We start from the raw sequence: 13,829 nt of genomic DNA, 5'->3' as shown, positions 1-13,829 counted from the left end.
GGGAGGAAGCCAGGGATCCGAGGCCAGGCAGGGCCTCCTCCCCCATGGCCAGACCCTCCTGTCTTCTAGGAGCTGGGCTACAGAAGGGTTCCAAGGTCAAACTGCCTTGACAAATGGATACAAATGACTCATAAGAGAGGTGCCAATAACGTAAGTATAGAGTATTTCTCTTTTTTGGGGGGGGTGTCTGGTTGTGGGGCCTGAACTTTGGGCCTGGGCGCTGTCCCTCAGCTCTTCAGCTCAAGGCTAGCGCTCTACCACTTGAGCCACAGCGCCACTTCTGGCTTTTTTTTCTGCTTATGTGGTGTTGAGGAATCAAACCCAGGGCCTCATGCATGCAAGGCAAGTGCTCTACCACTGAGCCACCTTCCCAGCCCGAGCTTAAGATATTTCTGAAGAAGTTTTAAACAATAGTATTATCATTTTTCAAAACTTAGCATTGCAGACTTCTTTTAAAAAATCCTTTTCAAAAGAAGTACATTTCCTCTCCTATAAAAATCCCCCTTCGCCCCTCCAAAAAAAAAAACCCTTGGGGTTATTAGACTCAGAGGGAATGAGATTTTTATGTAATCACAACATGTGATGAATTTGTGGTCAAGCCTTCCTTTTTATCCTCTCTTTCTCATTGAAAAAAGAGTGTACTCTTCCTACAGAGACTCTCAAAATGTGCATGATGCACAGCCCACCATGGAGCAGGGGCAACAGAACAGTGGGGCCAGGAAAGAAGCTGGTCAGAAGTGGCCACAGGCATCTCCTTGAGGAATGAACACACCTGGTATTTCTTTTCCTTGAAGGTAACAGAGAGGCCAGTGCACAGGAATGTGAGGCAGGGTGCTGAGAGCTTTGTCAGCTGCTCGCACTAGAAGGGGCCTGGTGAGAGCACTTTAGGTCTCTGCAGGGCACTGTGGGACCCCAGCTCCTTCTTCCTCTGCAGCTGCAACTGTGCCAGACCTCTCACTAAGATGCAGGACCGTACCATGGGAGTCATGTGACCTTGGACTGGAACCTCCCAGCACGACCTGTCCTCTTCATAGTGGGTCATCTTGAGTGCTTGTCACAGTTATGGAGAGCCAACAGACACACCAGGTAACTTCCACCAGCGATGCAGGCTGCAGAGAGAGTTCTTACTACAAACGGCAAGGCTTGCAGGACACCCGGGCTTCTTCCCTGCTAGAAACTGAAGATCGGCTGCCACCTGAGCCTTTGGTCGTCAGGAATCTATTGTCCACACACATGGTAGAAAACCTGGCAGTCGGGGGCCCAACCTTGTGAACCTGGACTGCAGGCACACACCCATGGGTGCCAAATGGCTCATACACGTCACGTCTAACACAGGCATCCTGGTGGGCAGGCGGCTCTTCTCTGCCATGTCTCCCATCTTTAACTGGCCTGGACCAGTGCTCAGTGGGAAGACCCGCCATCCTGCTGATCATCGGAGAACAGGGCACAAATCCTATGAGCATTGCTGGGGTGTTCTTCTTCCATGGACACCTGCTTCTATGGGAGAAGAGTTTGATTTTTCTTCTGCTCTCTTTTCTCTCCATTTCTGTGCACCATCAACTGGACTGCACTGCTGAGAAGGACTCCTTCACCCAGGGTTCGCGTTCCCTGTGATCTCATTCTACCCACGCCCCCCAGTGGGAGCATTGAACTTCCGCAAGGCAGCCAGCATCTTGCCCGAGTTTTGCAAGTGTGTATATTTTGCTCGATGGCGAAGGCTGTGTGTGCTGGAATCCCTCAATGACAGATGTGCACGTGTGCACACCTGTCACACACCTGTGCGCTCATTGGTCTCAGTCACTGCCATAATGGTTAGCTCATTCTCCAGCCCATCAGATTATTGTCTAATAGCTCAATTCGATGAGTTACCCATGAAAACCAATCCTCCTAGAGCAATCACCATTTGTTGACAGACGTCATCATCAAGGGGCAATGGGCTGCTGCCTTCTGTCCTTGACCCAGTGAACTTGCCAAAATTGAATTTTTAGAATTCAGCTCTGTAGTCAGGCACTGGTGACTCACACCTGCAATCATAGCTATTGAGGAGTCTGAGGTCTGAGGATGGCAGCTCAGAGCTTTTTCCATGCTTAAAATTCCTGAGCACATTGGGACAGTTAACTCTTTAGTTGCTCCCCGGCTCTGGCTTACCTGGTGGTGTTACTGCTTTCACAGATTACTTTTACCTACATTCTTTCAATTTATAATAGTAAATTATATTACATTCAAGCTCCAGTCCTGGGGCTTGAACTCAAAGCCTGGGCACTGTCCCTGAGCTTCTTTTGCTCATGACTATTGCCCCCCACTTAAGCCATAGCACAACTTCCAGCTTTTTTGGTGGTTAATTGGAGATGGACTTTCCTTCCCCACGCTGGCTTTGAACTGTGGTTCTCAGATCTCAGCCTCTTGAGTAGCTAGGATGACAGGTGAAAGCTGACAGAACTTTATTTATTTATTTATTTAAATCAGAGAGAAGGCAGCGCTCACCCAGCAAGGCCCCCTCAACTTCCCTGGACCCTCAGTTCCTGTTATGGTCTGTTCTGTTGCTCCCAACAGAAGCCTGAGCCAACATCCCTGGGACTCTGAGGGTGGGACTTTGAGAAGAAGCAGGGCTCTGAACACTCCCTCCCTGCCCAGGGGCATGGTGGGGGAGGAGGCAGCTGGCCCTGAGCTCCATGTGGGACAGGTCCCAGGCACTGCTGCTCATGGACATAGCTAATGGAATGAGGTCAGGCTGCTTTCGAAAGAGAGAGCTGACCAGATCAATCAAGCAGGCAACAACCCAGGGCAAAGAATCAATAAGCAGGGCATTTCAGCTCCCTGAGAGGGACCAGTGTGAATTTTGGATGAAAAGCTAGCACGCGGAAAAGTCAACACCAAAAATAGAAATTCTTTTAAGTTTGATGGGCAGTCGGATCTGTCCGCGTGTGGAGGGCTTTACTCACATTAGAATTAATAATAGATGCCTTCAGGAAGCACGGCTGAGCTCCCACAGTGGCACCGTTGGGTCGGCATGCCTTTCGCTGACCTTGAAGTCGACCCTTGCAGGGCAGCTTGCCTGCAAGGCCTCACACACCCATCATTTCACTCTTGTGGATAACTGTGGAGTGTTCTAAACACTTAGTATCAAGGACTAAAGTGATATCTTCAGCACGAAGAGTTTCCTGTCGCTCACTACTTTAGAGCTTGTCAATGACGTTCATCGTTCGGCTGAACAAGTCCGAGCGCTGCTGTGATTCCAGGGTGTCGCCCCGCGGGCTGCATGTGCCAGGTCCCGGGGGCCTTGCGTTCCTCAGCCCTGTGTTGGGTTCATGTCTGCCCACGCCTGTTGCCTGCCACGTACTCCACGGGGCTAAAAACCCCGGGAAGACAGGTTCTTTGCAATCACTACCCATCACCCCTGGATAGCCTGACTTGCAATTCAGAACTGAAATCCAGGAAGAGACATGACTTGAGTGCATCCAGGCATTCGTTTATGTAACCAGAATGTTCCTAAATAAGTAGCCACCTGGTGAGAAAGAGTAAAGATGGAGGGCAGCGAGGCTTTTTCCCTCCTAGCCAGGGGTCTTGCCAGCTTGGACCAATCCCAAATCAATGTAGACAGGGCGGCCGATCATCCTAACGGTAAGCGCAGCAGCATTTCCCCTTCAGCCAGGTGAAGGAGGTATGGAGGCCCTTCCTAGCCATTCCCATAATAAAAGCTCTGGTTGATTACGTTCATCCTTTCTGCTGTTTGGTTTTTTATTTTTTCCTTACAGTATGGAGGAAATGAGACTGAATGTTGACCTCTGCACACACTAGCACATGAAGAGATGACATCCTTGCCGTGTAACACATCTGGTCACAGTTGTCTAACACCCCCCTCCACTCCTCACCTCCTGACCACGGGGCTTCAAACTGCCGAGAACATCTGTTTTCTTTCTATGATATTCTTTTATACCATTAAAAAAAAAAAGTCAAGGTATTTCTTTGATACAGAGCCATGTGTTTCCATGGAAACCTGCTCTATTGCCTAGGCAACCGAGGGCGCATGCGGCAGTTACATTATTTTAAAATTTTTAGAAAATGCAGGTCTACTTAGACCATAAATAGATAAATAAATAAATCACACTTCTTAGCTAAGTTAAAGCCCTGCTTTGTTACTCTCCTGCGCTGCATTACAAACGTTTCATTTTTACCTAAAAATGTGCAAGCGAAAATGAAGTCTGTAATTGATCTTGTGAGTTCTCCAACTCTTTCTATCACCAAGATTGATCTTAAAGGAATTCCATTAGCCTGAAAACTGCGTTGAGGATCTGTCAAGTAGGAGAAGTTGTGCTTCCTTTGGCTTTTCGGTGGATTTAAAGAAACCCACAGGAGGTGTCAAGAGCTTTGCTTAACAAATACTGTTGGTGCTGGGTCTGAAATAACAAACCCACATCAATTGTACTGACAAACCAGTCAGTCAGCCATGGTATCTGTCATTACGTCTAGGCACCGAGGAGCAGGTGCCCGGACAGGTGGGTCTTAGGTGCTAGGTTGTGGTTGACTATAAAGAGAGTGAGCACCAATAAGGTGTCCCCTAAGAGAGATGTGAACACAGGCCAGACCTCCAGACCCCGGACAGACAGCTCTGGCATCCCAGGTGGGAGGCCCCTGGCATGCCACCCACCGGGCTCCGGTGTGCCAATGCTGAAAGGATCGCTGTCACATGGGCCAGTGCAGGCAGGTGATGATCGTCACCCCTCACTTTTGCCCTGCTACCTGTCTCACACCTGCAGGGATGGAGACACTAGCATCCTGTGGCTGGAGAGGAGATGGAGCAGCCTCAAGTGATGTGTGGGAAACAATGCAACGCTGGCTTCTGGGAGCCTGGAAGGAGTTGTCCACGAAGGCAGGCACAGTGCAGCGGGGCTGCAGTGGATGGGGCAGCAAGGAGGTGCAACTGTGTGGTCTGTTAGCATTTCTGTTTTGTTCCACCTCAGTAGCTGCTACAATGTAAGTAAAAAAGGAGATTGGATGTCTCACGACAGATGGTTTTTTGTATGAAAGCAAAGGAAAATATTTTACTTTTCACATTCTTTTTCTTTTTTTTTAAATTCTAGGCCTGGGCCCTGTTCCTAAGCTTTTCTGCTCAAGGCCAGTGTTCTAGTGCTCTACCACTTGAACCACAACTCCACTTCTGGCTTTTTAGAAGTTTACTAGTTAGAAAAGGACCGGGCAGACTTTCCCAATGGGCTAGCTTCAAGCCCAAGTCTTCAGATCACAGCCTCCTGACTTGCTCGGATCACAGGTGTGAGTCACGGGCACCCAGCTTTAGTTTTCATGTTCTTAACTGCTCTAAAAGCCGTTGAAGTGACTCCAGGGTGTGGATAGAGGAAATGATAGCCATTTCCCGTGGGCTACAGAAAGGAGCTGAATGTTTCCAGTGAGGATGAGAGTATTATGTCTGAGCAGATGTAGATGATTTGTAGACATGTATTAGAAACGTGAGCACAGTTTTGTTTTTTGTCTGTCATGGAGCTTGAACTCTGGGCCTGGGCGCTGTTCCTCAGCTCTTCAGCTCAAGGTGAGCACTCTACCACTTAAGCCACAGTGCCACTTCCGGTTTTCTAGTGGTTTATTGGAGATTAGCGTCTTACGGACTTCCCTGCCTAGACTGGCTTTGAACTGTGATCCTCAGCCTCCTGAGTAGCTAGGATTACAGGTGTGAGCCACCGGCACCCGGCCACAGCCAGTAGTTTTATCTCATGCCTGTTCAGTGACATAAGTCAGGTACAGGGAGATAAATACCACCTCTCCCAGTCTATCTGTGGAAGCTCTGCAAGTGGATTCCACGGGGAAAGCAGACCTGGAGAGCGAGAGCAGGGAGAGCCTGGCTCAGTGAGCAGGAGCAGCTCCTCCCTGTCCACCACACCCACCCTGCGGCCTGGGGGGATGAGGGCCTGCCAGCTGCTGTGCCAGACTCCAGCCCTCCTCCTGGCCACGGTTATAGCTATCAGATGGGAAAAGGATACTGTCGGTAAGTGATCGGCGATTCAGAGGATGGGAACCTAAATGGAAACAGTTTGAGAATGTCACAGTCAATTTCTGTTTTATTTTCTTTCTTACTTATATATAAGTGTGATAGTTTTAAAAGTCCAAGCCCAAATATGTCTAACTATGCTGAATACATTTAACAATCCCGGGTAATTTTTTTTTTTTTGGTCCAGTCGTGGGGCCTGAACTCTGGGCCTGGGCGCTGTCCCTCAGCTCTTCAGTTCAAGGCTAGCGCTCTACCACTTGAGCCACAGCACCACTTCCAGCTTTTTTAGAGTCTCATGGACTTTCCTGCCTGGGCTGGCTTTGAACCACAATCCCCAGATCTCAGCCTCCTGAGCACCTCACTGATCAATGCATCTTAAATTTGCTGAGATATTATTCTGGTTTTTTGATTATGACTTTTCTTCTTTAAGTCAACTAGTGACCTGTATACTGTGACAGGACGCATGTTTTAATGGAGCTCACCTGTCCTCTCCCTGCTGGACATGTGCCCTATGAAGGCAGAAATTCTCACCTATGTTATTCTTGAAGTTTCCCAGGCCCAAACATGCTGCCTGGCACATAGTAAGTGCTTGATTAATTCATGCTGGGTGACAGATGAAGGATAAAGTCTCTTAGATGTGCCTCTATTAGATGTGCGTGGATTGTTTAGCTCTAACATGAAGCCTAAGGTTTGTGTCATTAAGAAAGCAACATGTATAAAACCCTACTCCTGCCAGCTCTGATGGCTCACACCTAAAATCCCAGCTATGAGATCTGAGGACTGTGGATGGAAGAGCCAGCCTTGACAGAAAAGTCTGTGGGAATTTTACCTCCAATTAGCCAGCAAAAAAGCCAGAAGTTGTGGCTCAAGTAGTAGAGCACCAGACTTGAGTGGGAAAAGCTGAGGAAGAGCATTGAGTCACCTTGGCTTTAAACTGCTTGATCTGGGGGAGGGAGGATTCCAGCCACCTGGCCCTGGACACCGTAGTGTTTCCCAGCTCAAGAACCCTGAGACCTCTGTGTCCCTTCTTTTTGTGTGTGAGCCTTCCTCACTCCATCTCTGTCCTAACTGTGCTGAGCATCTCTGGGGCTGCCGTCTATCCTTATCTATGGGTCTGGAGCCCCATACCCTTGGGGAAAGCAGCTTCAGGGGAGTGAAGCAGGCCCCAGGCTTGGGAAGGGTTCTGATGGCTGGAATTTGTGTTAGCACTGATTGGTTGGAGGAGCTACTGTTTGGGCGGGAATACTGAGTCCAGTTGGAACTTACTAGACTGATGAAAGTGCAAACAGACATGTCCAACAGGGACCAGGAAAGAGAAAAGTGGAACTGAGATTATTTTCAAAACTAGAAGGAAGTCTCCCAAGTCCTTCTGGCAAACACGCTCACTGAAGCCCTGAGAGTGGATCTACTCACAAAGAAAGGAGCAGGCCGGGCATCAGGACATACCTGGTGTTGTGGAAGGAAGGCTGTATGTGGAGAGAGACCCGCATGGAGTCTGGAGGGGGCTTTTCCCCATGACGCTGAGATACCACCAATCTTCCCCCTGCTATGCCCCTGAGTGGGTGGCTATGATGCCTGCTGTGTAAAATGGTACAGATTATAAATAAAAGTCTGTGGGCAGCCACAGAAAAACAACGCATTGGTTTCAGCGTGACTGGGTCTGTCTGGCCCCGCCCACCAAGACCTGGGATCTACTTGGTTGAGATGAAGAACTCCCACACTGAGGGCCCAGTACGCCAGCAGCCATACTAGCTTCTCTCTGCCTCCTCCACCACAAACCCACGCTAAAGAACTCACCCTCTTCCTTTGCCCCAATAGCACACTAGATATGATCCTATGGCACCCAGGTTCATCTATTGGCTCCTAGTCTTCCAACACCGTATAGAATGAAGATGCCCCTTGCTTCTGGTTCATGGTTAGTCAGCTGGCAGAGAATTGTGGCCCAGGCAACTGCAGATAGCAAGATAAGCTAATATTCCAAAAAACAACTGCCTGTCAAGGATGTGGAGACAGAGGCTATGGAAGAGAACAAGGACACGGAAGGACATGGAGAAAGGACAAAAGAATGGAAAAGTGGTAAGGACAGGTAGGTGGGGAATTTGTGGTCCAGGTCGGATAGACTTATCTGCCTGCGGAATTGGGGACCTGGAGGGAGGAGCTACAGAGGAATGAGAAAGTAAGAAGACCAAAGTAGGAGGAAACGAGGGATTTTCTGACACAACATTCCTGGAAATGCAAGGTCAACTCTGTAACAAAGGAAGACCCGGGAGACCCCCAAGACGGTGGACCGCCAAGATGGCAGATGGCGGCTGAATTCTGACTTCCATGAGGCATATCAGTGCCATGTGCTCTCTTGATCATATTTCTCTTTTTTGGTCTACTAAAAATTTTTTATTCAACAGAAGGATTGCAGTTATATAAGTCAAACAAAAGGTATATTTCCTTTTGGACAATGTAGTCCCTTCCCTCACTCTCTCCAGTTTTCCCTCCCATCCTCACCCACAAGTTGTATATAGTTCATTTTCTTTTTTGGGGGGGGTCCAGTTGTGGGGCCTGAACTCTGGGCCTGGGCGCTGTCCCTCAGCTCTTCAGCTCAAGGCTAGCGCTCTAACACTTGAGCCACCGCACCACTTCTGGCTTTTTACTGTTTGCTTATATGGTGCTGAGGAATTGAACCCAGGGCCTCAGGCATGCAAGGTAAGCATTCTACCACTAAGCCACCTTCCCAGCCCTATAGTTCATTTTCAACATAGCTTAGTGAGTACCACTGCTGTATTTGTTCACCCTTTGTACCTCCATTTCTGTGCCTTTCCTTACACTCCCAAAGACAGGTACACAAACAAAGCAAAAAGAAAACAAAAACAGCAAAAAAAAAAAGAGGGGGGAAACCCTCTTTCCATTTCCTGGAGTTCATTTCAATAAATATCACTCTGTATGATCAGATTGAAATATGGGTACTGGGTCTAAGTAACACCATCTTGTCCTGCCCGCCATCTTGACGTCTTAATGGATGAGGACTCTTTTCCGAGAACTCGACCGGCAATATAGGTCATTCTCAGAACTGCAGCTGTGCCTTGGGTTCTTAACTCCAGGAAAGTCTTGCTTCGGGGAATACTTGCCAGTCACTGCCCTCGATTGTTCCCCCTAAATAACATGCCCTTTATTGCCTCTTGGATAACCTTTAACCGGCTTGCTTTGCTTCAGTAAAACATGCTTTGCTAGTCCCCATACCGTTAGGTCCATCTGGAGAAATGGCCCCTTCTCTTTGTTTTCTCTATTTGTACCACCACACATTGCCCTCCCTAGAAGTCCCTCCCCAGAGCACCTGTAATGTAGGTAACTGGCACACCTGGGGCCAGTGGGAGTCCCCCCAGGTGCTGAGGCTGCTTCCTCGTCCACTCCAGTCATGCCTCCTTGGGACAGTGAGAAGTCCCCCAGCCTCATAGACTGCAGCCACACCTCCTTCTCGCCCTCCTCTGTATACTCTCTCTCTCTATTAGTTAGTTCTCTCTATATCTGGTGCAGGCAGGTGGTTTGCTCTCTTCTCCTTTCTCTAACCCTTACATATACCTTGTGACATCTGCCTTGATGTGGTTTTTGCCTTTATAAAGTCTGTGCGAGACACATTTGGGACTGCAGGTTTTGGGGGGGGGCACAAGTCTGCTTGCAGTCACTGGCTTTCTAATGAAGACCCCTGATGCAACTCTCAAAGTGTGGTGCTTCCCTGTATCGTGCTGATCGAATTCCCCCAGATGCACACAGGTACTGGGCTTTTCTGTTCCTTCTCTTTGAATAAACATTTCTAATGTTATATGGGAATTTTAACATGAGATACAGAGAAGCCACATTTTCAGAGATTGAACTGGGAATCTTTATTAGACAGCTGGTGACTGCAAGTGGCCACATTGTTGGGTTTTTTTTAATTTTTTTTTTTGTGGTCCAGTCGTCGTGGGGCCTGAACTCTGGGCCTGGGCGCTGTCCCTCAGCTCTTCAGCTCAAGGCTAGCGCTCTACCACTTGAGCCACAGTGCCACTTCCGGCTTTTTTCTTTTTGCTTATGTGGTGCTGAGGAATCGAACCCCGGGCCTCGAGCATGCAAGGCAAGCGCTCTACCACTGAGCCACCTTCCCAGCCTCGGCCACATTGTTATATGGGAATTTGATCATGAAATACAAAGAAGCCATATTTTGTGAGGTTGAATTTGGAGTCTTTATGGGAAAGCTAGTGACTGTAGGCAGACATATGTTCCCCAAAACTTGCAGCTTCAACTACACTTGATACTGTTGGAAAACTGAGCCATGAGGTTAGTAAAGAAAGACCAGAAAAACAATCTTAACAAACCAGATCAACTCTAATGGAGGTGACCAGAGGAGAGTCAGATAGAGGAGGCATGGCACAACAGCAGCTGTGGTTGGAGCCTACATAGGACCATGGTCAGGTGGCAGGCTCACAGGGAGCTAGAGAGAGTTCAGAGTCTCTTGAGTTCATGGTGCAGGTCTGGCAGGTCCAGTAACCTATTGTCCAAATCCCCACCCTAAGCCTCTAGGAATTCAGGGGAGCTCATCATCTGGGGGTGGGATTCTACTTCCAAGAGGTTTTGGCCATTCCCTCAGCCACCAAGATGCCAAGATGGCACCACTTAGACCCAGTATCCACATTTTACTATCACCTTTATGGTCACATCTTGCCTTGTTTAATTTTTTTGACACCTTTTGTGCATTGGTGGGGAAGTTGCGGATTAAGTAATCTGGACTCCTGGAATGGTTGGTAACATTATTATCTTGCATTAATTCTTATCAACAACATCTCAAAATTCCTCTCTTTTGGTAGTTTTTGATCAGTTGGTTAAACTAGTGATACTAATAGGCAAACCACAATCTCCTGAAGGGAAGGTGGCAGCCTTGCTACAATGCACTGAATGTCTTTGGTAATACTTTACTGTCTAGGCTTTAGCCCCACCACAGAACAGCTGGAAGTGGTGAACTATTGACCTTTGACCTTGTAGAGCATGTAAGCTGCTAAATTCATCAAAATTTTAATAATCATTCTAAAACTGTTTTGTATGACCATGGCTTTTTAAAAAATTTCTTTGTGAGTCTAATTCTACTAAAGATACCTTTGCTTATCCAATTACTCCTGTTTGATTAAAAATGAAGGCATACACTCATACAGAAAAGTCAATAGGGGGCTGGGAAGGTGGCTCGATGGTAGAATGCTTGCCTTGAATGCATGGGCCCTGGTTTGATTCCTCAGTACCACATAAGCAGAAAAAGCCGGAAGTGGTGCTGTGGCTCAAGTGGTAGAGTGTTAGCCTTGAACTGAAGAGCTGAGGGACAGCTCCCAGGCCCAGAGTTTAGGCCCCACGACCAGCAAAAAAAAAAAAAGAAAGAAAAAGTCAATAGGACATACACTTTATTTAAATAATGATTTACAAGCAAACACTTTTCCAGATCCAGAAATAAAACCCCTAGAAGCCTTCCTGATCACATCACTCACTTTCTTTGTCCTAGAGAGAAACATTCGTGATCACTCCTTCTTTGCTTCTTTAAAAAAATAATTTTAGTAAAACTTATAGCTGTGTCTTGAAGTTGAATCTTGTCAGTTTGTTGTGGACTCTATATTGGAGGGCATGCAACATTCATTCTTTGTTGATTTCGTTCACTCAATATCTGGTTCATTGTGTTATTACATTGAGGATTTGTTCTTTTTCATTGCCGTATCCCATTTCACAGTATAATTCTACTTTTATGCATTTGATTGTTGATCCTGTAAGCATTATGCCCACTTTTGGTCCTTAGCTCCACCCAGACCAGAGCTCATCCCTGCCCTGCAGTTCCCATCATACTGCTGGCCCTTCCCTCTCTCCGCCCAGACCCACTTGAACTCCCACCTACCTCACTTCCTTCCCCCAGACCCTGCTGCTACCTAGATAGCAAGGTCGCCATGTGCTCTCTCTCTGCTACAAATATGGCTCCTCTAATAAACCTTATAATAATCTTTCTCCTATGCCTGCCTGCCTCCACGTGGTCCCCTGGCATGGATGTGATGGATCCTTCATTGATTCTTTCAGACCCAAGTCTGGGGTGTATGCTGGTGAAAGCTATGACAAGTATATGCCACAGGCTTTAGAACTGCTGTGCCAATGTCAATACTATCTTCAGTCTTCCAAGCTAAGAAAGCTTACACTACCACAAATAGCTAGGATTCTCCTAGTCTACTAGGATTGCATTGGGTCTTTTCGGTTCATTTCTGTGGTTACTAATGAGGACTGAGGTATCTCCAAATACGGGTCATTTCCATGTCTTCGTCAGTGCTACTTAAGACTTGTGCTGTTTCAAATCAGGTTTCCAATTTCTTATCTATCTATTGTTTTTAATAAATCCTGTGAACTAATTCATATATATATATATATGGAAACTTCTCCCGCGCTGGGACTATCATTTCAACTATCTGATGTTGTTTGGTAAGCGAATCATCCGTTTTTACGTAGCTGAATGTATTGATCTTTTTCATATAGCTAAAAAATACTTTGACTCCGTCATAATTTATCCCGCCGATCACGTGACCGGCTTCTCGGCTCAGCGCATCCCAGGTAAGCAGGGACGCACGTTTGTAATGGGCCAGCACTGCAACACTAGGGGGCAGCAGGGGAGGTCGTTTCTTGGCGGCCTCGCAAAGTGAGCCAATAGCCTCCTTAGATAGCCAGAAAGGGGACGGGTCGAGATCGTCTGCACCAATTAGAGCAACGCATGCAAATTAAAGCCGGCCGGCACCAGTCGCCAATGGCTGCGGGGTCGTCTGGAGGTCACAGGCGGTCGCGGCCCGTGGCGCCGAGCAAGTCCGATGGGTGTCCCAGTCAGCACTCCGCTCGCCCCCGGAGCCGAGCTGCTCCGCTCCCCCGGAGCCGAGCTACCCCGCGCGGGCGCGCGGGCACACGGGGGCGCTGAAGCCCTGGGGGAAGGAGCGAACCTCATCCCCTGCGAGGCCCCAGGCCGCCCGGGCCCTCGTGAGAGGGCGCGGCCACGACGGCCGACGTCATGAGAAAGCGGCGGGTTCCCGCCCACCGCCGCCGCCGTCACACCCCGCGCCGCCAGCACCACCCTCGAGGCCCGGAAGTCGCCAGGATGTGTGAGGACGGGGCCGGAAGTCTCGTCTTCGCGGCCCGGAGAACGGTGTCCCGGAAGGGTCCATCCCAGCCGTCTCGACGTGCGGCTTTCCCGGCGGGGTCGTGGCGGGGTCGGTGGCGGCGGCTCCTCCGCCAGGGTCGAAGCGGACGTGCCCGGCGCGGCCCCGCGGGAATGGCGGCCCCGACCATGAAGGAGCGGCAGGCGTGCTGGGGAGCCCGCGACCGCTACTGGCGCTGCCTGGACGAGAACGCCGAGGACGCTGCCCGCTGCCGGGCGCTGAGGAGCTCCTTCGAGGCTAGCTGCCCGCCGCAGTGGGTACGCCCGGGCTCTCGAGGGGCGGCGCGGGCCGGGGCCGGGAGCCCGCCGCCCGGGACGGGGTGGGGACGGCGACCTGCGAATTGTTGGCCCAAGCCAACCTCTCCTGCCGTCCACACACCTTCCCGCCCTCCTAGCGTCCGCCGCCCCTTCCAGCCCCCCGACGTCCCCCCACACCTTTCCGCACCCCTGCCGTCCCCCCACACCTTCCCGCCCTCCCTGACGTCCCCCCACACCTTCCCGCCCTCCCTGACTCCCCCCACTTTCCCCCTCCTTGATGACCCCCACACCTTCCCGCACCTCTGCCGTCCCCCCCATACCTTCCCGCCCTCCCTGATGTCCCCCCCACTTTCCCCCTCCTTGATGATCCCCACACCTTCCCCCTCC

At 49.5% G+C, this 13,829-nt stretch overlaps 1 protein-coding gene across 1 annotated transcript in view; it reads left to right on the top strand.

The window, feature by feature from the left end:
* The first annotated feature begins 13,116 nt into the window (after positions 1-13,116).
* The window catches only part of LOC105984450 (cytochrome c oxidase assembly factor 6 homolog), a 3,571-nt gene continuing 2,858 nt past the window's right edge, over positions 13,117-13,829 (top strand). The window contains exon 1 of the mRNA XM_013014627.1: positions 13,117-13,442. Within this exon, the coding sequence (XP_012870081.1) occupies positions 13,125-13,442 (318 nt within the window). The 5' untranslated portion in view covers positions 13,117-13,124. The remainder of the gene's footprint in view (positions 13,443-13,829) is intronic.

The sequence above is a fragment of the Dipodomys ordii genome, unplaced genomic scaffold, assembly GCF_000151885.1.
Source record: "Dipodomys ordii isolate 6190 unplaced genomic scaffold, Dord_2.0 Scaffold24, whole genome shotgun sequence".
In the NCBI taxonomy this organism is placed as follows: Eukaryota; Metazoa; Chordata; class Mammalia; order Rodentia; family Heteromyidae; genus Dipodomys; species Dipodomys ordii.
The sequence above is the reverse complement of the archived record's forward strand: the minus strand, read 5'-3'. Positions and strand labels throughout refer to the sequence as shown.